The sequence below is a fragment of the Spermophilus citellus genome, assembly GCF_964194105.1.
Source record: "Spermophilus citellus genome assembly, chromosome: 18".
Taxonomy (NCBI): domain Eukaryota; kingdom Metazoa; phylum Chordata; class Mammalia; order Rodentia; family Sciuridae; genus Spermophilus; species Spermophilus citellus.
Window position 1 is genome coordinate 33,886,700 of NC_138200.1, and position 21,467 is coordinate 33,908,166.

Sequence of the window (21,467 nt, forward strand, 5' to 3'; positions counted from 1 at the left end):
TAGGAGGGGAGAGAAGAGGTGACTCAGACTGGGGAGTCAGCCATGGATTGGGGGTGGGGCAGGGGGGTGATGGTATCAATGGATACCTGGCTGGAGGAGTCCAGAATTCTGGATTTGGAGTACTGGTGATGTTCGTTTTGTGTGTATGTGTGTGTGGTGCTGGGGCTCTAACCCAGGGTCTCGCTCTGCCAGGCAAGTGCCCTACACTGAACTGCCCAGCCCTGGACTCTTGCTTAGCCTCTTCCTCCAGGGCCTGACTTGGTTCCAGTGAGGTCACTCACCGTTTTCCAGTTCAGGGAGGAGCGTGCTCTTTGACCCTTTTTCTTATCAGGGTTATCTTAGTCTCCTGACCTCAGGGCTTTTGTTATTGTTTGTTGAACCCTTGTATTCCTTTCCTAAAACCTTTCAGATAAATGCTGGATTCCTGGAGCCCTGAGGAAACAGGCCCAGAGACATTAAGTGTTCTGCCTGCTTTGAATCAGTTCTTGTGACATCTGAGATTCTGATGTTGAAGCTCCAGCCCCCAGCCACACAGTATCTTCCATTATCTTCTGCTGCCATAAACCCTCTCCATTCCCAGAGAAGCCCAGTATTGGCGGAGGTCCTGGAGGAGAGGAGGCATTCTTACAGCAAAAAAAAAAAAAAGGACCTACGCCAAGTATAAGGTGGAGAGTCTCCCCACGGATGGTTTTGGCTTATTCAGTGAATTATTGTCACTTCCCCCAACAACCCACTGAATTCCCACGGCCTGGTTCCTCGGGAATCCTTCAAAGATCCATCTTGCTCAACCTTGAAAACAGGTTGGCGCGCCACCTGGTGGCAGTATAAGTGTATTTTATTCCATTTCAACAGCCCCTGTTTGGGGGTCTTATTATTATAAGACAGATTCTAAATTAGAGCTACAGGGATGGGGTCAGAATAATTCTGAGATATAGGGTCATTTGGGGGTATATTTTAGAAGTAGTAAACATTCTAACAAGAATTGAGGTTTTCTTTTTATTTGTTTTCTTTTTTGGTGCTGCGGGGGCTTGAACCTAGGGCCTCATAAATGCTAGGCAAGTGCTCTTCTACTGAGCCATACCCCCAGCTCTTGAGTCTTTATGTATGCCATATGTTGTACTAAGAAGTTTGAAGCATTCTATTTTGCTTACTCCTATGACAGCCCTCATTTCATACCTAAGGAAACTGAGACTCGGGAAGTGAAGCAACTTGCACGGGCTCGCACTGGAAACAACAGAGGGGCCACTGTAAAAGGCTGGGGCTGGGGCTTGGGCTTATCTGGTTTGTCTGCTCACCAGCCCTCAAAGAGTGGAGAATGGTAGGGAACCTCTTTTTTGTGGCTTTGTGGTTGTAGACAATCCTGAAGATCCTCGTCTCTGGGGGCGGCAAGTCACGGACCGGTGTGATGATCCCCATCCCACAGTATCCCCTCTACTCGGCGGTCATCTCTGAGCTCGATGCCATCCAGGTGAACTACTACCTGGATGAGGAGAACTGCTGGGCCCTGAATGTGAACGAGCTTCGGCGAGCAGTGCGGGAGGCCAAAGACCACTGTGACCCCAAGGTGCTCTGCATCATCAACCCCGGGAACCCCACAGGTCTGCACTTAAATTCCTTGACAGTTTCTTAGGGGTAGGGGTGACTACTCTACTGGAGATTTTCAAAATAAAGGGTTAAGAAATAATGCAGAGTCCTCTCTGCACTCAGTTTCCCAGTCCAATTCCAGATTTCCTAATGTGAAGCCATAAGATTTGCCTCAGGCTGCCTTAGGAGGTGAGCAAATGCAGGCATTTTCTTGGGCAGGGTTGTGTATTATTAGTAAGACCAGTTTTTTTTTTTTTCTTCCTGTTCTCCTTGTATTTGTGAAGACTCATATCCTTGAGATTATTCACTCACTGTCCATCACCATGAGTCCTAGGCCTCATTTTACCTTCTCTCCCACTTGTTTTCTGAACTGGTTTTCAGAATGCTGATGCATGCATTTTTTGTTTTCTTTGATGCAGCATTGCTATGCACCTTGAGGCCTGAAGGAGGAAATGCCATATTAAAAACAGAAAGAGCCTATTTTTAGAAGTTGAAAAGCACCCCCAATTTTGCATATTTTTCTTTAAGAAAAAAAAATACACACAGTCCTGCCTGTTTTGATTTTTCTGGGTTGCTGGCTTCATATGCCTTGATGCTATTTGGATGCAGAGAACAAGGGCTCCTCTCTCCTCCTTTGTTGAGAGAAGTTGGGTTGGGGCCAAAATGTGTTGGAGTTGATTGTGGAATCTGCTTCTCGGGAACATCAAATGATGCTTCAATCAGCTGAAAGCACCACTTGAATTCCTGAATGCAGAAAATGGGTGCAGCTGGTGTTAATACTGGTCTATTTACCCCAGTGCCTTGAGTGGAAGGATAAAGATTCTAACCATGGTGGAGTAGGAAATTGACACAGAGCTAGGTTCCCAATCAGATTGTACATTAGAATCACAAAGGGAGCTTTGAAAAAAATTTCAAAGTCTGTACCCCAGATTCTCTGAGGGTGAGGCCTAGGCATCAATATTCAGTGCAGTAAATGAGAACCACTTCCTTGGAACAGTGGTTCTCAAACTTTTAACTTGTTAAATATAGATTGTGGGCCCTGCTCTTAGAGACTTTCTTGTAATTGGAATTGAATGTGCCCTGGGTATTTTGTTTCTAACAGGTTCCCAGGTGACTGACACTTCTGCTGGTCCCAGGACCACACTTGCAATAGAAGTCTTACAACATCTTAGGAAGGACTGTATTCCTAGTCTGCATTAGAACCAGTTTCCTTCTTGGCCAGGTGTTTACATGAATCTTTTCACTTAGCGGTCTGGGAAGAAGTAATGGCACCAGAGACTTTCCTGTTCTAAGTAAAAATGTTCTATGAATGTGCATTAATATAAATATTCTTATACAGTAATTTTATGAGTGGCAGTCTCTGGTTTTGTGCTCTGAGGCCATGTGTGAAAATCATTCAGCTGTTAGAAGAGGGATGATGGAAAGTAGAAACTCACCTGGGGTGACCATGTATCTTTTCTGGACCACACACTGTGGTCATTTTGGCTAAGAGGTGTCAAAATGGACTGGAGCATTAAGCCAGGGCTGTTTTGGTTTCAAAGACTGAAGGAATTAGATTGTGGGTCTCTTAAGTCTGGGGTAAAGTAGTACACCTGAACCGGTATCATTGTCAGAAGAATCTCCATCCATTTCTCAGCTCTGCTTTTCCCTGGATTGGATTCCTTCTCAGGGATGATCCATTCTTGGAAGGGCCTTCAGCAGCTCCAGCCATTGCCCATTAGCTGAGCAACCTTATTGGAGAGCTTCTCCCTAGTTTCACCAAAAGTCTTAGGGCAGATTGTTTGTGGCCTAAGTTTGGTCAACCGCCCTTTCCTGAACCACTTTAAATCATTGAAACTCTTCTCCAGGTCTCTGTCCAAATCCCATGCTGGAGGTCCCCATAGGACACTCATGATCTGTTACTCAAAACAGTGAAGGGTGCTCAGAAGACAAAGCAATAGATATTCCCATGATCATGGGAAATTCCTTCCAGCCAGACTCTGATGAGAGACACTTGGGAACCCCTCTCTAGCCTTTGGGGCCTGTATCAAAGACATATTTCCTGTATCTCCCATCTGGGCACAATTGTGCCCTGACCCTTCAAAAGCCAGGTAAGGCTTTTCTTCACCACTGTTCATGAGTTTGTCCCTTCAGTGGCTCGGTGGGTCTGCTCTATGTGACTGCTGTGTCCCAGGCACTGGTGAGACATAAGTTATGTCCTATTCTCAAGTTTGCATTATGTACCTCAGTGGAATTATTTGCATCCATTGGATCTCATTTCCTCTGCCAGGTTGAAGGCTTTTGAGACATTGGTCTTTCCTTAGTTTCTATATATGTTCCATTTAGCATTTAATGAACATGTTTTTGTACATTCTGGTGCTCAAATCCTTCTTGCATTCTAATAGGATATAGTTATGTGATCACAGGTGTGAGAGGGAAAGACCAGGAGGGTTTGCAGGAGGTTCTGCCCTTAAGGTAGACATCGCCCTCTTTGTGAGGATAGTGGCTGTTTCCTTAGAGAAACCAGGGCCTGCCACTCATCTGGAATCCCAGAGCCCTGTGCTTGCTTGATATGAAGCCCAGAGGGCACTTGGCTGGCAGGAGAAAAAACAGTTCCTTAATAAAGAAATTAGTTCATTGCTTAGATAGTTTAAGGCAGAAATCCTGGCTGAATCATACCATGCTTTTACAAGATAAATGTATATACATTTTTCCCAACTATTTTTTTTTATTCTTCCATAGACAAGAATATAGGTGTTTTTTAAAATAAATAACATTCTGCATATTGCTATACATTATAATATATATGTATACACACATAATACATATGCATATGTTTACACATATACACAAACATGTATATAACACACATAGATATGTACATGTATATGGTAAAGAAACATGGCCTTTTAAAAGAAATTGACAAGCCTGATTAGAGTGGTGCTGCTTGAGATGATATTGTGAGCACCTCTGACATTTCCAGTGCACCCTCAAAGTAGGTCTCAGAAAATACTGGGGGAAGGTCTCATTTTTACCTTCTTGTCTTTGTTCCTTTTCCCACCTCTGCGGCATTTCCTGTGACTTGCTGTATTACTGTCTTTCATTTGCACTCATGTTTCTAGAATGGATGGTGGTTGTTTTCTTTGTTAGTTTTGAGTCAGTTCCTGAAGGAGGAGAGACTGAGCCATGGAAAACTGCAGAGTGCCGTTATCATAGTCTTTAGCAACACCTAGCTCGCCAGGAACAGCTGACAGGAGATTCCAAAGCTGTTGCCCAGACTCATTCATTCAGCATTTAATCTGCAAATATTTGTTGAACACCTGTTGAGTGTCAGCTTTGAGGATAGTGATGAACCAGGATAGACTCTGTCTCTGCCTTGTGAAGCTTGTGGGTGCCTTTCTGGGGAGAAGGTGTTTACAGAAGTTGTAAGCACCCCCAAATCTGCTCTGCTGACTCTTACCTAATTACCATATCAGGGTGCATATGGGAGAGCAGGAAGTGAGCTGACAGATTTAACTTTGAGTTTTATTTTCCTGTATTTCATGATACTTCCCTATCTTCCTGTGCTCCAGAACAGACAAATAAACATTTCATGCAAACGTACCGCACAAGAAATGGAGTGTGAAACCCTACTCCCTCCACATAACTGGTTTCAGTGAGTCAGACAGAGAAGCCAACCCTCTGTGCATCCCTGGAGGTTGAGTACACCATCATGGACAGCAACTAGAAGGGTGATCTCTTGAGGCAACATAGGACACCCGAGTGATTCGGGGTGGGATTCTGACCTGGGGACCATTTAAACAGCATTACAACCTACATTTTGGTTTTTTTTGGGGATTTTTATAGGCCAGGTACAAAGCAGAAAGTGCATAGAAGATGTGATTCACTTTGCCTGGGAAGAGAAGCTCTTTCTCCTGGCTGATGAGGTAAGAGCAGTCCCAGCTGCCCTCTCAGAGAGGGGTGGGGGTGAGCTTTCTCTTCTAGGGTGGGATCCAGGCATGAATGTTTTATAGCCAGAGAGAACTTTCTAGATTTTGGAGAAATGATTCTGGTCAACAGTAAGGATGTTCATTCTTACAGCCTATGAGTCTGTGACCTAACTTATCCCTATATTGGTTTGGATACTAATTAGTTGTAAATTTCAGAAATTTACCACAAATCACTTAAACTATAAAATAAGTAAAATAAAGGAAGGGTCACAGATGTGTGGCTAGATCCAAGGACTCAAACCATATCTTCCATATTCTCTCTCCTCCTTTCATCTCTCTGTTTTTGGCTTTAAAATATAGGCCTATTATCTTCCCAGCCCAGAAAGATTTTTTTTTTTAATATTTAGTTTTTAGTTGTAGTTGGACACAATACCTTTGTTTTATTTATTTTTTTGTGGTGCTGAGGATTTAACCCAGGGCCTTGCACATGCTAGGCAAGTGCTCTACCGCTGAGCCACAACCCCTGCCCCCAAGAGAGATTTTTTTAAAACATATTTTTTAGTTGTAAATGGATCTTTCATTTTATTTATTTATTTATATGCAGTGCTGAGGATTGAACCCAGGGCCTCACAACTCCAGCCCCAGAAGGAGAGAATTTTATCCTTGTAGTTTCAGCAAAAGTCTTAGAGTTGCACTTCATTGGCTCAGCCTATGCAATAGCTGAACCAGTCACTTTGGCCTGGGAATTGTAATATGCAACTTGGCCAGGCCCAGAGCAAGGGGCAAGATATGGGATTCCTCCCTGCCTATCTTCTGCAAATCTCCAAGTGGAAACCTGGGGAGTCATTCCTTAAGGGCAAATCATGATACTCTTAGAGAATGTGTGCCCCATGGCAGAAATGACAAATGACCCCTCCATAAAGCTGCAGTTTTTTGCCTCCTAGTATTTCCATATCTACCATCTCATTAACTCTCTCAACAACCTGAAGAGGGTATCTTAATTAACCCTGTAACTGTTGCTTCTTGAACCCCAGTTCTGTAGCAGAGGCCTGCCCATTCTTCTTCTGCCTTTCAAGGAAGAAATTGAGGATCTATCAGTTCCATTTTCGTTTCATCTTTATTTCTGTATGGTTTCTGGTTAGTTGTAGCTTCTAGCACGCTACCTTCCTTTCTTTGTTCCTTGGCATTCCCACCTCAACTCCATGCATATACACAGCTTCCCCATTAGATTGTTGCCATAATTAACCATAGAAGGACCTAAAACTTTCATTTTTTTAAAGTATTTTTTTATACCTTTATTTCACTTATTTATTTTTATGTGGTGCTAAGGATGGAACCCAGGGTCTCACACGTGCGAAGCGAGTGCTCTACCGCTGATCCACAACCCCAGCCCCAAAACTTTCATTTTTAAAGGAGAGAAGGGACTGCAGAGAGACCCATGGTTTTCCTTGTGACCTGATGCACAGCTTCCCCTCTGAGTCTGGGAGGAGGAGGAGGAAGAGGCTGGTGCTTGTTGAACCAGCCTTGGCATGTTGAAGATGGAGCCTGCCTAACACTCCCAGTAGCCCTTTGGGCCCCTAGAAAGCTTCCATTTCCATGATTTCCAAAATGGGTGTGGGGAATTTAATCTCAAGAGCTAAATTTAATTTAACTCTCAGCTTGCAGGCTGTGGATACTAGACTCTGGAGATTGGGGGGAACAAAATGGGTATGGGTGCTGGTTTGACAACAAAAAGTGGAGAGAAAAAATAATTGTAACCTGGGTGTTATGAAGGAAACCAAACAGAGCTAACTGCTTAAACAGGGAGATCAGAGAACATTAATTGCTCATTAATATTATTAAAGGAAGGTTATCATTGTGCTTTTGGAAGAAATTTTTCTTGAGAATATGGGAGTTCTTGGTATCATCTCTGGTCTGAGAAGTTAGAGAGGAAGTCTGGAGATTGGGTGGGGATGAATGTGAGAGAAATCAAATGAACCCCTAAGATATCTTAAGGTCAGGGTCTAGCCTGAGGCCTCTTCTCTTTGCTTGTTCTGGAAGTTCCTTCAAGCAATATTTTGGTTCATTCCTGGAAGTGGCAGTGGAGGCTGGGCTGGCTGGTCTTTTCAGGTCTGGGCCTCAAACACACGATCTGTTGGTTATCCCTCAGCATATGTGACCCATCCCCTGTGTTCTGCCATCTTGGCTGCACACAGCCCTCATGGGCTTAGATCTCTTAGAGGAACTTGCCTTAACTGTCCCTGTGGTGTCCTTCCCTGCAGGTATACCAGGACAACGTGTACTCTCCAGATTGCCGATTCCACTCCTTTAAGAAGGTGCTTTATGAGATGGGGCCTGAGTACTCTAGCAACGTGGAGCTCGCCTCCTTCCACTCCACCTCCAAGGGCTACATGGGCGAGTATGTTGGCTCCACCTTCACCCTTCACCCCTCACCCCTACTTTCCCTGGGCCTTTCTAGGGATTTCCCAATGCTGCTGTCTCCTCTTTGCCTTTTCCTCTGCCCTGCCCTATGGTCCACTCACTTGGCTGGAGGGAAGGCAGCCTTCTGCTGACCTAAGAATCAAGAGACAAGTCTGCACCACCCCAGAGAGGAGCTCAAGGGTATGAGAACCACCCTTCAACAGAGGCTCACACTTATAAGGCCATGCTTGAAAGAAACCAGACTGTGGATAAATGACAGAAATGAAAACAGGATCTCATAGTAGTTCCAACACCTAGAGTTTTCTGTCATGTCACTGTTGCTCTGACATTGATTAAAGTCTGCGAGGAGTACAGATTTGAGTTGACAAACAAATGCCATTAAACTGATGGGCCAAGCTCTGCATGGAAGGCTACTTTGACCCTGGGTGACCTCAGGGCCAAAGGGTCAGCTTCAGTCCTCATTTGACGAATACTTCCTGAGTGCTTACTGATCTTCACTCTGAGGATATAACAGTGAATGAACTACAGCAGCCCCTGCCCTCATAGGGCATATGTTCTAGGAGGAGGAAGGCAATAGACAAATGAGGAGAATCATATGACAAGTCAAGAACAATAAACAGAGGAATGCCGGGCAGGGGAGTGTTGCAGGCTTAACTAGTGCACCCCCACTGAGGAGTTGGCCTTTGAGTTAAGACCCAAAGGAGGGGGAGGGAGGGAGACATCTAGGGTAAAGACATTCCAAGCAGAAGGAATAGTACATGCAGAAGTGCAGAGGTGGAAGCACGCATGGGGACATGGAGGAGCAGCCCCAGGGCTGGAAGGATGAGCAAGGGAAAAAGTAGTAGAAGGTGAGACTAAAGTCATAGAGACCAGATCACTTGGGCCACTTTGATTACTTTTTGCTTTTATTCAGAGTGAGATGGGAGCCATTAGCATGTTTGAGCAATAGTATGACCTCACCTGACTTGTGTTGTATTAGACTCCTTGTTCAATTAGGAGCAGGGACTCAAGTCAAGGGTCCATATTAGTCCCCAGGCAAGGTGTCACAGATCAGGGTAGAGATTGGAAGAATGTCTGAAATATCTTCTGAAGGTGGAGTTGAAAGGAGTTGCTGATGGGAAAGATAAGAGAAGTCAGGGATGAATCCCGAGTCTTCTGTTCAGACACCAGGAAAGATGGAGTTGCCATCAACAGATGAGGATGGTTTCGGGGGGGGGGGGGGGGGGAGAGGGACTTTCACTGTGGACATGTAAACTTGCTAATGCTTATTTGATGTCCAGCTAGAGATGAATGTGTGAGTCTGGAGATCAGGGTGGATATCTGGCTTGAGATTTAAATTTGGGAGATGTTAGTGTATGGGTTGTTAGTTTATTGAAGCTCTAAAGCTGGACATCTCACACGCAGTGAGCTTAACGAAGAGGTCCAAGGACTGGGCCCCCACTGCTCAGAGGTTGGGGGAAGAAGGGGAGCCTGCAAAGGACACTGAGAAGGAAAGACCAGGAGATTATTAAGCTAAAGACATTATTCCCAGCCTGTGGAGTTCTCATGTGCCAAGTGTCAGTGTGGGGAATGTTCTCATTTGGTAGGCTGGGAGCTGGTATAACTGTGAAGCTTGAAGAAATATTTTAGTCAGGTTTGGGGGACTGTCCCTTTGGGATGGTTGCCAGGCTGTTGTTGATTTTGTGTGATGTTGACAGGGGTTAGTTAATGCTAGTCTTTCTAGTCTACTCAGGTAGTAGTGCTACTTCCTGGCTAGACTTTTGTATACTGTGTAGAACAAACTGTTCTCTGTTCATTTTTCAAAGTCAGCTCTGTTCATCACATACCTACCCATCTCTCCATCTCTGTTATTGATTAGGCTTTTTTTTTTAACCATCTATATTTTTGAACCATCATTCTTTATTTATTTGTATGTGGTGCTGAGAATCGAACCCAGTGCCTCACACATGCTAGGCAGGTGCTCTACCACTGAGCCACACCCCAGCCCTTGATTGGGCTTTTTAACAAACAGTCCCCTGGATGTTTGAATCCCAAGTTATTATTCCCTGTCGTTCTCAGATCCTGATTACCTAAGACTAGAGTGCTTTGCATAATTTGATTTTTTAAAAATTCGTCTTGCCTTGGCCTCCCAAGTCATTGGGATTCTGTAATCCCAGTGTGTGCCACCACACCTGGCCACAGTTTGATTTTCCGCTCCTCAGTGGAGGGTTGAACAGAAGATTCTTTTTTCAACTTTTATTGAAAAAAAGGGGAAACTTTTCCAAAATGCCCAAATTTATCTTCCTGCCTTAGAAGTTCCAGTCCAAGGATCAGATAGGAATCTGTCTTTGCTGGTTCAGTTCAGCTGCATGATCCAAAAAACGTTTTATTGAGAATCTCATAATGTCAGGTTCTCTGAAGTTGGGGGTGGGGATGCACAGTTGGGTAACCAGGTCCCTGCCTCAGGGTACCTGTGTTTTTGTGAACATTAATCTGATCACTGGCAGAGACAGACTAGAGAAAGAGGTATGCTCCAGAAGTATGCCTGATACTGCTGATTTGGTAGAGAAACATTTTTTAACTCATTGTATTCTCCCAGCTTATTTTCATATCATTTGACTTGGCAGCAGGCAGGAGTCTTTTGGCTATAACATACAGAACTTATTATGAATTGGCTTACATCAAAGAGGCATTAAAAAAAGTTCTATATTGGCAAAAAATTTAGGAGTAGAGTTGAATCAGAGGACTTAAAGATGTCAATGGAAGCCAGGTGCAGTGACACATACGTGTAATCCTGTCAACTCAAGAGACTGAGGCGGGAGGATTGTAAATTAGAAGCCAGCCTCAGCAACTTATCAAGGCTTTTAACCTTGATAACTTAATGAGACCCTGTCTCAAAATAAAAAACAAAAAAGATCTAGGGATGGAGCTCAGTAGTAAAGTGCCCCTGGGTTCAATCCCCAGTGCCAAAAAAAAAAAAAAAGTTAGTAGAGCCAGAGTGGTGGTGCATGCTCATAATTCCAGCAGCTCAGGAGGCTGAAGCAGGAGGTCGAAAGTTCAAAGCCAGCCTCAGCAAAAGCGGGACACTTTTGTGTAACAGTAAGACCCTGTTTCAAAATAAAATACAAAATGGGGTTGGGGATGTGGCTCACTGGTTGAGTGCCCCTGAATTCAATCCCCAGTAACCCCCAAAAAATAAATAAATAAAAGTAAAAAGGGCTGGTGATGTCACTCGATGGCAGAGTGGGTTTAGTTCCCAGTACTGGAAAACAAGAGTGAGAGAGAGATCTAAGAGGTGCTGGGGATGTAGCTCAGTGGTATGCTTAGCATGCAAGAGGCCCTAGGTTTAATCCCTCATATCAAAAAGCAAACAAAAAAGATGTCATTGGGACTCCTGTTTCTGTTTTTTTGCTCTGTCTTATTTCTTTTCTCAGCTCTGCTATCCTCTGTGTTGGGTTTGTTTTGAGGAAGCAAACATTTTTCCTATGAAAGTCCTCAGGCTGATTCCCATTAGCACCAGTGAATCATGTGTTTGTCCATGGAGACTGCACAGGGCGATGCCGGGACCTCATCTTCTGAGCAAAGGCTACTGTGTTAAGTTTCAGGCTAAGTTGCTATAACAAACCAGCCCCAAAATACAGTGACTCAGACAAGATGGGCATGTCTCTCTCCTTGACATAATAGTCCAAAGGTAGGGGGAAGTCCAGGGTAGTCTGTGCTCCATGAGCTCACTCAAGGACCGAGGCTATTGGCTTTGCCTTCTCTGTCCATCTCTAGCACTGGGGCTTCTGCTCCAGTATCTCCACCTCTCAGGAAATGGGGAAAGGGAAAGAGGAAGGAATGCACATTGCTTTTTCTTATTAAAAAAAAAAGTGAATTTGTGCATATAACTTCCATTCACCTTCTTGCCAGTAGGGTCGGGATGGTTACAGATGCTGGCTGTCTGAATTGCACTTTGTGAGGTCTTTTGTAACTGGTGGATGTGTCCCTATCCTCAATCCTCTAGGTGTGGCTATAGAGGAGGCTACATGGAGGTGATCAACCTCCACCCTGAGATCAAGGGCCAGCTGGTGAAGCTGCTCTCAGTGCGTCTGTGCCCACCTGTGTCTGGACAGGCAGCCATGGACATTGTTGTGAACCCCCCAGTGCCAGGAGAGGAGTCCTTTGAACAATTCAGCCGGGTAAGTCTGCTGTGACCTGCATGCATTACAGTTACTATCAGAGTCACAGGTGAATTCCTTCCATGGCGGGTGGTTGGGTTATCTCCAGGTGGCCATACATCTGCTGGTTTGTGAATGTCTGTGTTCTCCAGGGGACACTCATGGTGCCTCCTGATTCTTGAACTACCCTCACAAGTTGGTTAAGCCTGAGGATGCAGAAGGGGTTATTTTGAAGTGGGAGGACTATAGCTGCATGTGGGTAGACCCACCCCTGCTTCCTCTTCCTTGGCTGTGAGCATCCAGATGGGAAGGCACCCAAAGGGAAGTTCCTTGTGTCCTGATAACACTCTCAGGGGATTCTGTTACTGGGCTAAAAAGAAGGGGACGTGGAGGGGAACAGTATCAGTTCTAGGCCTTGGGACTATCCCTGGCCTATCCAGCTCTTGCAGTCTAGTCAGGACCTTTCTTTTTCTTTTCTTTTTTTTTTTTTTTAAAGAGAGAGAAGAGAGAGAGAGAGAGAGAGAGAGAGAGAGAGAGAATATTTATTTCTTAGTTTTCGGCGCACACAATATCTTTGTTTGTATGTGGTGCTAAGGATCGAACTCGGGCCGCACGCATGCCAGGCGAGCGCGCTACCGCCTGAGCCACATCCCCAGCCCAGTAAGGACCTTTCAACTGTGTGACAAAAGCCCAACACTCACTAGTTTGAACAAAAAATGAACTTATAGAGCTGGGCAAGGTGGTGTGCACCTGTAGTCCCAGCTACTCTGGAGACTGAGGCAGGAGGATCTCTTGAGTCTAGGAGTTCGACACCAGCCTGAGCAACACAGTGACACCTCATTGCAAAAAAAAAAAAAAACACAATGAACTTATGGGCCAGTTAACTAGAAGTCAGTTCCCAACTGATCTAGTCTCACATTTTTTTTCCTTTTCTTTTAAACTGTGATAAAATATACACAGCAAAAGATTCATCATTTTTCAGTATACAGTTCTGTGGCATTATTGACATTCACATTATTATGCAGCCACCTCTACCATCCATCTCATAACTTTTTGTCATACCTATTAAATAATCACTCTTCCTCCCCCCCAGGAACCACTGTTCTACTGTCTGTTTCTGTGAATTCACCTGTTCTACGTACCTGACACAGGTGGAATTATACAATGTTTGTTCTCCTGTGAGTGGCTCATTCCACTTAGCATCCCAGGTTCATCCATGTGGTAGCCTGTGTCACAACGGATGGCTGAGTTGTGTCATTGTATGGATATACCACATTTTGTTTATCTGCTCATCTGTAGGCTCACACCTTTTTATTTTCCCGCTGTGCTTACAGAAGTCCTGGATGACTCTGCTCCAACTCTGGGCATGTGTCCAGCTCTGAACCAGTCACTGATTCTGCTTTGCTTCACCTGGGTCATGTGTTCCCGTGCATACACATGGACTGAGAGTGTGTGGGGGTGTCCTCCCAAATGAAGAGCCCTGCTGACTTCAGAAGGAGGCCCGTGTCTACTAGAAGTATTTCTAGGATATTCCACTCAGAGCCAAGTCCATTAGACTGATAGGCAGGGACTGGTTTTGCTCATTTTCAGAAATGACATCCTCATATAAGAATAGATCCTATGACCAGGCCACTCAGGATCTTCCCTGTGGCCTGAAACTCCCATGTATTCATGTGCCCCGGGGTGCATGGCAGTTTCCTCGCCTGAGAATCCTTGGAAAAACTTCATGTAGGAATATATGTTTCACCCACTTGTCTGATTGGCTGTGCTCGTGCACACTCAAGCTCATCTTTTGTCAGTCAATTCAGTTACCCATAATGTTGAAGGGATGGCTGTCCTTGTGCTAAGATGCTCACTTCTGTACTTTCCCTGTCTCTCATCAGGAGAAGGAATCTGTCCTGGGTAATCTGGCCAAAAAAGCAAAGCTGACAGAAGACCTGTTTAACCAAGTCCCAGGAATTCACTGCAACCCCTTGCAGGGAGCCATGTATGCCTTTCCTCGGATCTTCATTCCTGCCAAAGCTGTGGAGGCAGCTCAGGTCTGGGACGGGTCGCGGCTGGGCTTGCTCTCTCCCAGGGTTCACTTGAAACAGCCAGGTCAGACTTCCTGCCTTGGAGAGCAGAGATGCTGGCCCTGGGGGCTCTGAACTCTGTGGACTCTCAGCCAGATACTATTTACTGTGTAAAGATGGCATTTTCTCAGATGCCCAGACCCAGCTGCAAGCTGTGGTGATGGGGAAAATATGGCTTCAGCCCCAGGTGAGAGGAACTGATTTGGGCTCTGTTAACACTGCTCCTAAGGGAGGTACTTGGTGTGGTGTGATGCTGGGGGAACAGAAGAACAGAAGAGCCATCTCCTCCCCCAGCCACTGTGTCCTGGAGCAGCACTTCCCAAACTTGAACATGTACTCCAGTCACCTGGGTTCCTGTTGAAATGCCAGTTCTGGTTGCATTGCATTTCCAGCAGACTCTGAGGTGCAGCAGACCTCACTTTGAAGAGCAGGGGCAGAGCGGTGTTTCTTTTCTTTTCTTTTTTTTTTTTTTTTAATTATTTTATGTGGTGCTGAGGATCGAACCCAGTGCCTCACGCATGCCAGGCGAGTGCTCTGCCTCTGAGCCACAGCCCCAGCCCCAAGAGCAGTGTTTCTGAAAGTGTTGTCCTCACCTCACCCCAGAACCTGCTGAGCACCATGTGGCTTAGCACATTAGGAGGCCACCAACAGTGCTTGTTGAGCAGCTACTAGGGATGAATAGAAAGGAAATAGGATGGTAATCCCTGATAAAGTACTGAACTGTCTCAGCTCCTGGCTGGTCTGCAGTAGCCTTCAGGTGTCTGATTCTCTATGCTAGCCATTAGCAGTAGCTCAGGGTAGAAGGGCCCTGTCACTGGAAAGATAACTTGCTGTTTATGTTGTATTTGGTTTATAGTTTTCAATGGCGTGTTGGTACTGTATAAAGCTAGGTATGATTCTAAAGTTCTACCCTGCTCCCATAGGCGCATAAAATGGCCCCAGACATGTTCTACTGCATGAAGCTACTGGAGGAGACTGGCATCTGCGTTGTGCCTGGCAGCGGCTTTGGGCAGAGGGAAGGTACCTACCACTTCAGGTACGACACCCTGTGTACCAGGCAGATCCCAGGTTTGTCCAGGGAAACGTAGGCTCCTTAACATAGAGCACAGGATGGCTGACTTCAGAGCCTGAGAGGGATTGAGCCATACTCCCCATGCATCTCACCCTGTTCAGTCCAGTTGTGAAGCCAAGCTGACCCTCTGTCCAGGGTGACCCTCAGTCCAGTGGACTCCAGGGTCACCTATGAGAGAGATCTTCCTTCACTATTCTTTGTGCCCTCTGCTGACTAATCTATCACATCACCATCAGAAATGTCCCAAGTAGTGTTTTCTTCTTTATTTTCCTGTGCTTTAAAGTCTATGACAGCAGCATACAGCTTCCAGATGCCTAGGACAATGCCTGGCACGTAATAGATGCTTGATAGCCCCTTGTCTGCACCGTAAGCCTGCTAAGGTGCAACCCGCCACACAGTAGAATTAGCTGTGCTTACTGTGCAGCCTTTCACAGACGTACCCTGGTGCAGCTCCCTGGCAGATGGGCATGCAAATTCCCAGGGCTGAGCCGGGTAGAGCAGTTATAAGGTTTTCCTGCTGAGGTCCATTCTGTTCAGAACAGCATCCTTTCCATGCACATTGCTCTCAGATGTCTCCTGTGGCAGATGCTAAAAAAAGAAAAGTCATGAGCCATTGGCACCTGGAACCAGGTCTTCACTGTCAAGGTTGTGGGTGGTGTTCCTCAGATGGAGAAACTATGTCTTATTGGCCTGTTCTTAGTAAGACTTACCTTTGCAATTCATGGCCCATTCCAAATGTCCTGGGGTTGAGGCATATGTAGCTCAGTGGTAGTGGCATACCAAACCAGCCCTGGGTTCAGTTCTCAGCACTAAATAATAAATAAATAAATAGTAGTATAATCAAGAAAGTTGCCTATAGGGTCGGGAAGTGTATTGATGGACTGGGGGGAGATAGTAGCAATGACAACATGGAGGGAGAGCTGTGAATGGAAGTTGTCTCACTGTTAGTCTGACTGCTAGAGGTTTTAGAAAAAAAAATATCATCTAACAGGAGTATAGGAAATACCAAGAGTCATGCCCTAAAATGTGTGTACACTAGTCAAAATGTGTTGCAGGCCTTCTGCAGAAATGGGTAAATGCATCTTAGCCTAAATGTTGCCCCAGTTTATTGCTTTTGTTTGCATATATTACTTGGGTGTAAAAAATATATATATATATATATATATACACACACACACACACACACACACACACACACATACACATATAAATATAAAGGAGCCGGGTACAGTGGTATGCACCTGTAGACTACTGGGAGGCTGAAACAGGTGGATGGCTTGAGCCCAGGAGTTCAAGACCAGCATAGGCAACATAGTGAGACCCCATTTTGAATGAAACGAATATATGAATGGGGGAGAGAATGGCCCCCCACAAGTGCCAGGTACTATGCAAGCTGTCAAAGAGGACAAGTCAGGCCTGTCCCTCTCTGTGCACCTTACCGCCACCTCCTTGTCTCCACTCTGATAGAGCAAGATGAGCTGCTGGATTCATTCCTGTCTCCTTTTCTAGAGCAGTCAGGCTGACACTGTTCTCTTTCCTGACAGAATGACCATTCTCCCTCCAGTGGAGAAGCTGAAGACAGTGCTCCAGAAGGTGAAGGACTTTCACATAAAGTTCCTGGAGAAGTATGCGTGAGGATGCCTCAGGCCCCAGGGGAGACCCCATCTCCAGGTCTCCCCCCGCAATGCCGCCCAGGCCTCCCCCACTGACTCTGCCTCAAGGTCTCACTGAGGCCACTGGTTGTGTCCATCGTCATTTTGCCCAGGAGACTTCTTTCTCTGTGCCTTGGTGTTGGGAGCACTTCTCTTCTGAGCAAATATGAATTCTCAATGTCTCAAAGGCTGTTTTTTTGATGCAACCAAAGCAGAGGGGTCTTGCTCAGCAGATGTGGCCAAGTTCTCCAAATCATCTATCATTGCTTTTGGAAAGTTCCCTTGGGTTTTAAACAACCAGGGTGTGTCGGATGAGATGTTTTAGATCTGGAGAAACAGGTTATTGGGAAATGTATGACAACCACGGTGAGGACTGGAAGCCCAGAACATCTAATGTGATCTATGAAATAAAACCCTTAGTGGTGTGAAAATGTAGTCCTTCAAACAGTAAAGCCTGGAAGTCCAGTGGGGACTCAGACAGGGTCCATCATTCTGGCCTGGAGGCAATCAGGCCCATCTCAGAAAAAAAACCATGAGGGCAGTAGCACACAGGACAGGTTGCCAGGCTAGGATGTGGTAGATGCTGGGGACGATGCCCAAGATTAGAGGTCCTGTAGGGAAGAGTGGGTGTAAGTCAGGTACCTGGTTGAGCCAGGTCTCTGCTTCTGAGCAGGGGGGATTGAAGGGCTTTGGGGATGAAGGGGTCTCTTGAACATGCTAGGCTGAGATCTTGGTCTGAGAGGTCTCCCTGGACTTCAGGGACACAGGGCACATAGCCCAGCAATATCCTAGTTATGAGGAGAGGGTCTGCCTGTTGGCTTGTGGATCTCCCCCTGGTTACCCAGTGACTGTTTTCTCCCAAGGGCTTGATTGAGTCTTTACACACATCGCCCCCTGCTGGCAGCAGCAGAGATAAGGAAAGACTAAAAATGTCCTAAGCCAGGAAGGGATCCTTAAGGACTTGACCAACCAATGACAGTCAAGCCCCTGTAGTTTCTTCAGTTATTTTAAATGGAATTAAAGTCCATTTTGTAGCTCTTAATTGGTTGAAGTGCCTGGTAGCTTGCTATGGAGGAGTGAATGCAATCTGATTTGCTTATTCAACTGAATTGAAGTGTTTTAACTTAATGCAAAGTGTTTTGCCTTCACATTAGCTGCTGCCTCCCCTCCCAGCTCTGCAGACAGGGACCGGTAGCATCAGTCATCTCTCCAGGTCAGGAAGGTATCATCTACCAACCATGCCCCTTCCCTGGCATTAGTAAACGTGGACCAGGCTTGACCCACACTCCAGAAGCTCAGTACTCCTATCCTCCTCACCAGGCACCCTCCCCCTTACCATCTGCCTATTCCAGGAAGTTAGGGAAACCATGGCCAGCTCAGGAGTGTGGGGACCCAACAAGTCCCAAAATGGAATTGAAGGAGCTGGAGAGAGAAATCTGAAGAATAAGGAGTGAGGTTTGAAAGCAGCCTCCTATGCTACTACTTCCACACTGGGTCCTTCCTTGCAGGGGAACACCATAGAAAACTTCAAGTGGTCATTACTCATTAGCATTATAGTCCCTGTGAAGAAAGCCGCCACAATCCTAAATAACAAAAGGGAATGTTTTGGCACTTTTTCTTCCTTAAAAAGTTGAAAAAGTTGCACTCATGCTTGCCGTATGCTATATAAACCAGGATGTGTCCCAGAGTTGTGAGATTTCTGGTAGGAAGGTTAAATAGTAGAGGCTAGTATATTTTTTATATTTTTGTAACAATTTCTTTTTTCATGGGGGGAGGAGGGGCTAGTATTTATAGTCTTAACAAGTCCAGTAATTTTTTATAAGTCTCTTCAGATTATAAATAACCCCTAAAAACTTTACAACGTTTACATGATTTTTTAAAAGACGCCATATATACTTGGTTTGCTTTAAAAAAAAATGAATAATAAGGTCAGCTAGTTTAGGAGGCTAACTTCAGGTAGGAAAGCCAATCATGATTAATTTGATTTTCTGCAGATTCTATTCTGATGCCTTTCCTGTTCCGGTACCATCTTAGAAAGTTGATGGTCATTTGGGGTTGCACTTTGTATCTACACGTGTGCAGTTTCTGTTGTTCACCCAGCTCTGCGTGTGGGTGATGCTGGGGAAGCTTATGCCAGGCTGTCCCTTGGCTGGTCTGTCACCTCACATCTTGAGACTGGGCTCATTGTTTCTGTTCTGATGTGTGGAGGTTTGGGGAGGAGCAGACACAGACATCTCCTGACAAAGGTACTTGATGATAACTCTGCTGGAAGTTTCTAAACAATAAAATATGTGTCCAAAATGGTGACTATGTTTAACTCTCCTTCTCACTAATTTTGCTTTTGTAATGTACATTCCTATTGCAATAACAAGCACTTCATCTTACACACTATACCCTTCAGTTACAGCTTCTCAGTTTCCTTTTTGTCCTAGGGTTCCACCCTAAGGACATTAGGACCTTGAGCTACTTTTTCTTTCACTTGAGGTGGAGAAACTTCATGCATCCTTTGAGCTGGGATGTTATTAAAAATGAATGCTGAGGGCTGAGGTCGTAGCTCAGCTGTAGAGTGCTTGCCAAGCACACATGAGGCACTGGGTTCGATCCTCAGCATCACATAAAAATAATAAAGATATTGTGTCCACCTAAAACTAAAAATATGTATATTACAAATAAAAAAGAGGGCTGGGGTTGTGGCTCAGTGGTAAAGTACTTGCCTAGCACGTGTTAGGCATTGGGTTGGATCCTCAGCACCACATAAAAATATATAAATTTTAAATATAAAGGTGTGTCCATCTACAACTAAAAATTTTTTAAAAAATGAATATGGAGACCTTTGCTTTCTGGTGGACATGATGGCATCTTTCTGGGGCATGGGTGTGTAGGAGGAGCTGGAAAGGGACATTGTAAGGCTATGGGCCACAGGGGAGTTGTCTGTACAAGGGTTGCATTAATTTTCCCCAGGTTTCCCATATCCACACTGATTTTGATATGTGGTTTTCAAGCTTTTTCTCCCAAATAAAATTTCTATATCTTTATTAAAGAAAATGTAGAAAATTTACAAAGAAAAATCAGGACCCTCTTTCTTGGAATCATTACGAACCTACTCCAAGTAGCTTAAGCAGCCAAGAGAAGTGTGTTGCCTTATGTGACTGGGAGGGAAGCTGGCTTGGCTTCTAATGTTCACTCTTTTAAAATTATTCTTTATTGGTGCATTATAATTATATGTCATAGTGGGATTTCATTTGCCACAGGACCTTTCCAGAGAGATGGAGTGGTGTGTTCAGGTGAGCTGAGGGTTATTGCTGGATGATAACCAACAGGATCGAATATACTCTGCATCTTCCCACTGTACAACAAAAACTGGAAACAGATCTCCCTGTCTCAGGAGTAAACTTGGCATTGTTTACCATACAGTGAGTCTATCAAATAGAGATTGAAAAAGAGTTGTTATTCTAGATTATTTTCAACATTGTTTGTCATAACTACAGCTAAAAAGCTTTCAGCAAATATTTCATGAAGACCCAGCATGAGCCACGGACTTCAAAGGAATAGCAAGTCAAAAGCTAATAACAAAACAGGGACGAGAGTGGGGAGGGAAAGAGAGAAGGGAAATTGCATGGTAAAGGAAGGAGACCCTCATTGTTATACAAAATTACATATAAGAGGAAGTGAGGGGAAAGGGGGAAAAAAAACAAGGGAGAGAAATGAATTACAGTAGATGGGTTAGAGAGAAAAGATGGGAGGGGAGGGGAGGGGAGGGGAGGGGGGATAGTAGAGGATAGGAAAGGCAGCAGAATACAACATACACTAGTATAGCAGTATGTAAAAAAGTGGATGTGTAACCTATATGAATCTGCAATATGTATACGGGGTAAAAATGGGAGTTCCTAACCCACTTGAATCAAATGTATGAAATATGATATGTCAAGAGCTTTGTAATGTTTTGAACAACTAATAAAAAGAAAAACAAAACAAACAAACAAAAAAAGCTAATAACATACAGTCACTATATTTAAGAAGCTGAGAGTGGGCCAATCATGGTGGTGAATGCTGGTAATCCAAGGAGGCTGAGGCAGGAAAAAAATTGTAGGCTCAAAGCCAGCCTCAGCAACTTAGCGAGACTTTGTCTCAAAATTTTTAAAAAGGTGAGGATGGTGCTAGGGATGTGACTCAGTAGTTAAGCACCCCTGGGTTCAATCCCTAATACAAAAAAAAAAAAAAGCCTAGAGAGGGAATGGCTACCATAAAGTTCAATGAGCAAATTCTATCCACCCAGTAATGCTGGGCTTGAAAGAAATATATGGGTGAAGCATAGGAGGAGGGGTGACACTGTTCTCTACCAGCTTGGCTGGGGGATCAACTACTCACCTCTCAATGCCTACAGAGAAGGCAAATACACTGCCAAATACCCTGCCTTTAGTCTTCACCCTGCCCCCAAGCAGGACATCCCCAAAAAAAGAAGATGAAATTTAATGCTAACTGTACCTCCAGCCTGTCTCCCTTCAGAGGCGCAACTCAGATGATGGTATTTCCTATTGATGTTTCCCATTTAAAAAGGCATCTTTTTGTATCCTCCCCAATTTAATCGGCTTTTTCTCTCCATGCAACTATTTTTTAAA

The 21,467-nt window shown here is 44.8% G+C and overlaps 1 protein-coding gene across 2 annotated transcripts in view; it reads left to right on the top strand.

Moving 5' to 3' along the window:
- The window catches only part of GPT2 (glutamic--pyruvic transaminase 2), a 38,970-nt gene extending 18,134 nt beyond the window's left edge, over positions 1-20,836 (top strand). Inside the window, exons 5-12 of one of the 2 annotated variants that reach the window (XR_014019687.1) lie at positions 1,355-1,598; positions 5,410-5,489; positions 7,754-7,890; positions 11,899-12,073; positions 13,936-14,091; positions 15,048-15,160; positions 16,741-19,094; positions 20,100-20,836. Coding sequence is in view for 1 of the 2 variants with exons in the window: in XM_081274609.1 (XP_081130735.1) it covers positions 1,355-1,598; positions 5,410-5,489; positions 7,754-7,890; positions 11,899-12,073; positions 13,936-14,091; positions 15,048-15,160; positions 16,741-16,831 (996 nt within the window). In the remaining variant the exon portion in view is untranslated. Of the gene's footprint in view, positions 1-1,354; positions 1,599-5,409; positions 5,490-7,753; positions 7,891-11,898; positions 12,074-13,935; positions 14,092-15,047; positions 15,161-16,740; positions 19,156-20,099 lie in introns of those variants that run through there. The other variant, XM_081274609.1, reaches the window with a different exon arrangement.
- Positions 20,837-21,467: the final 631 nt, after the last annotated feature.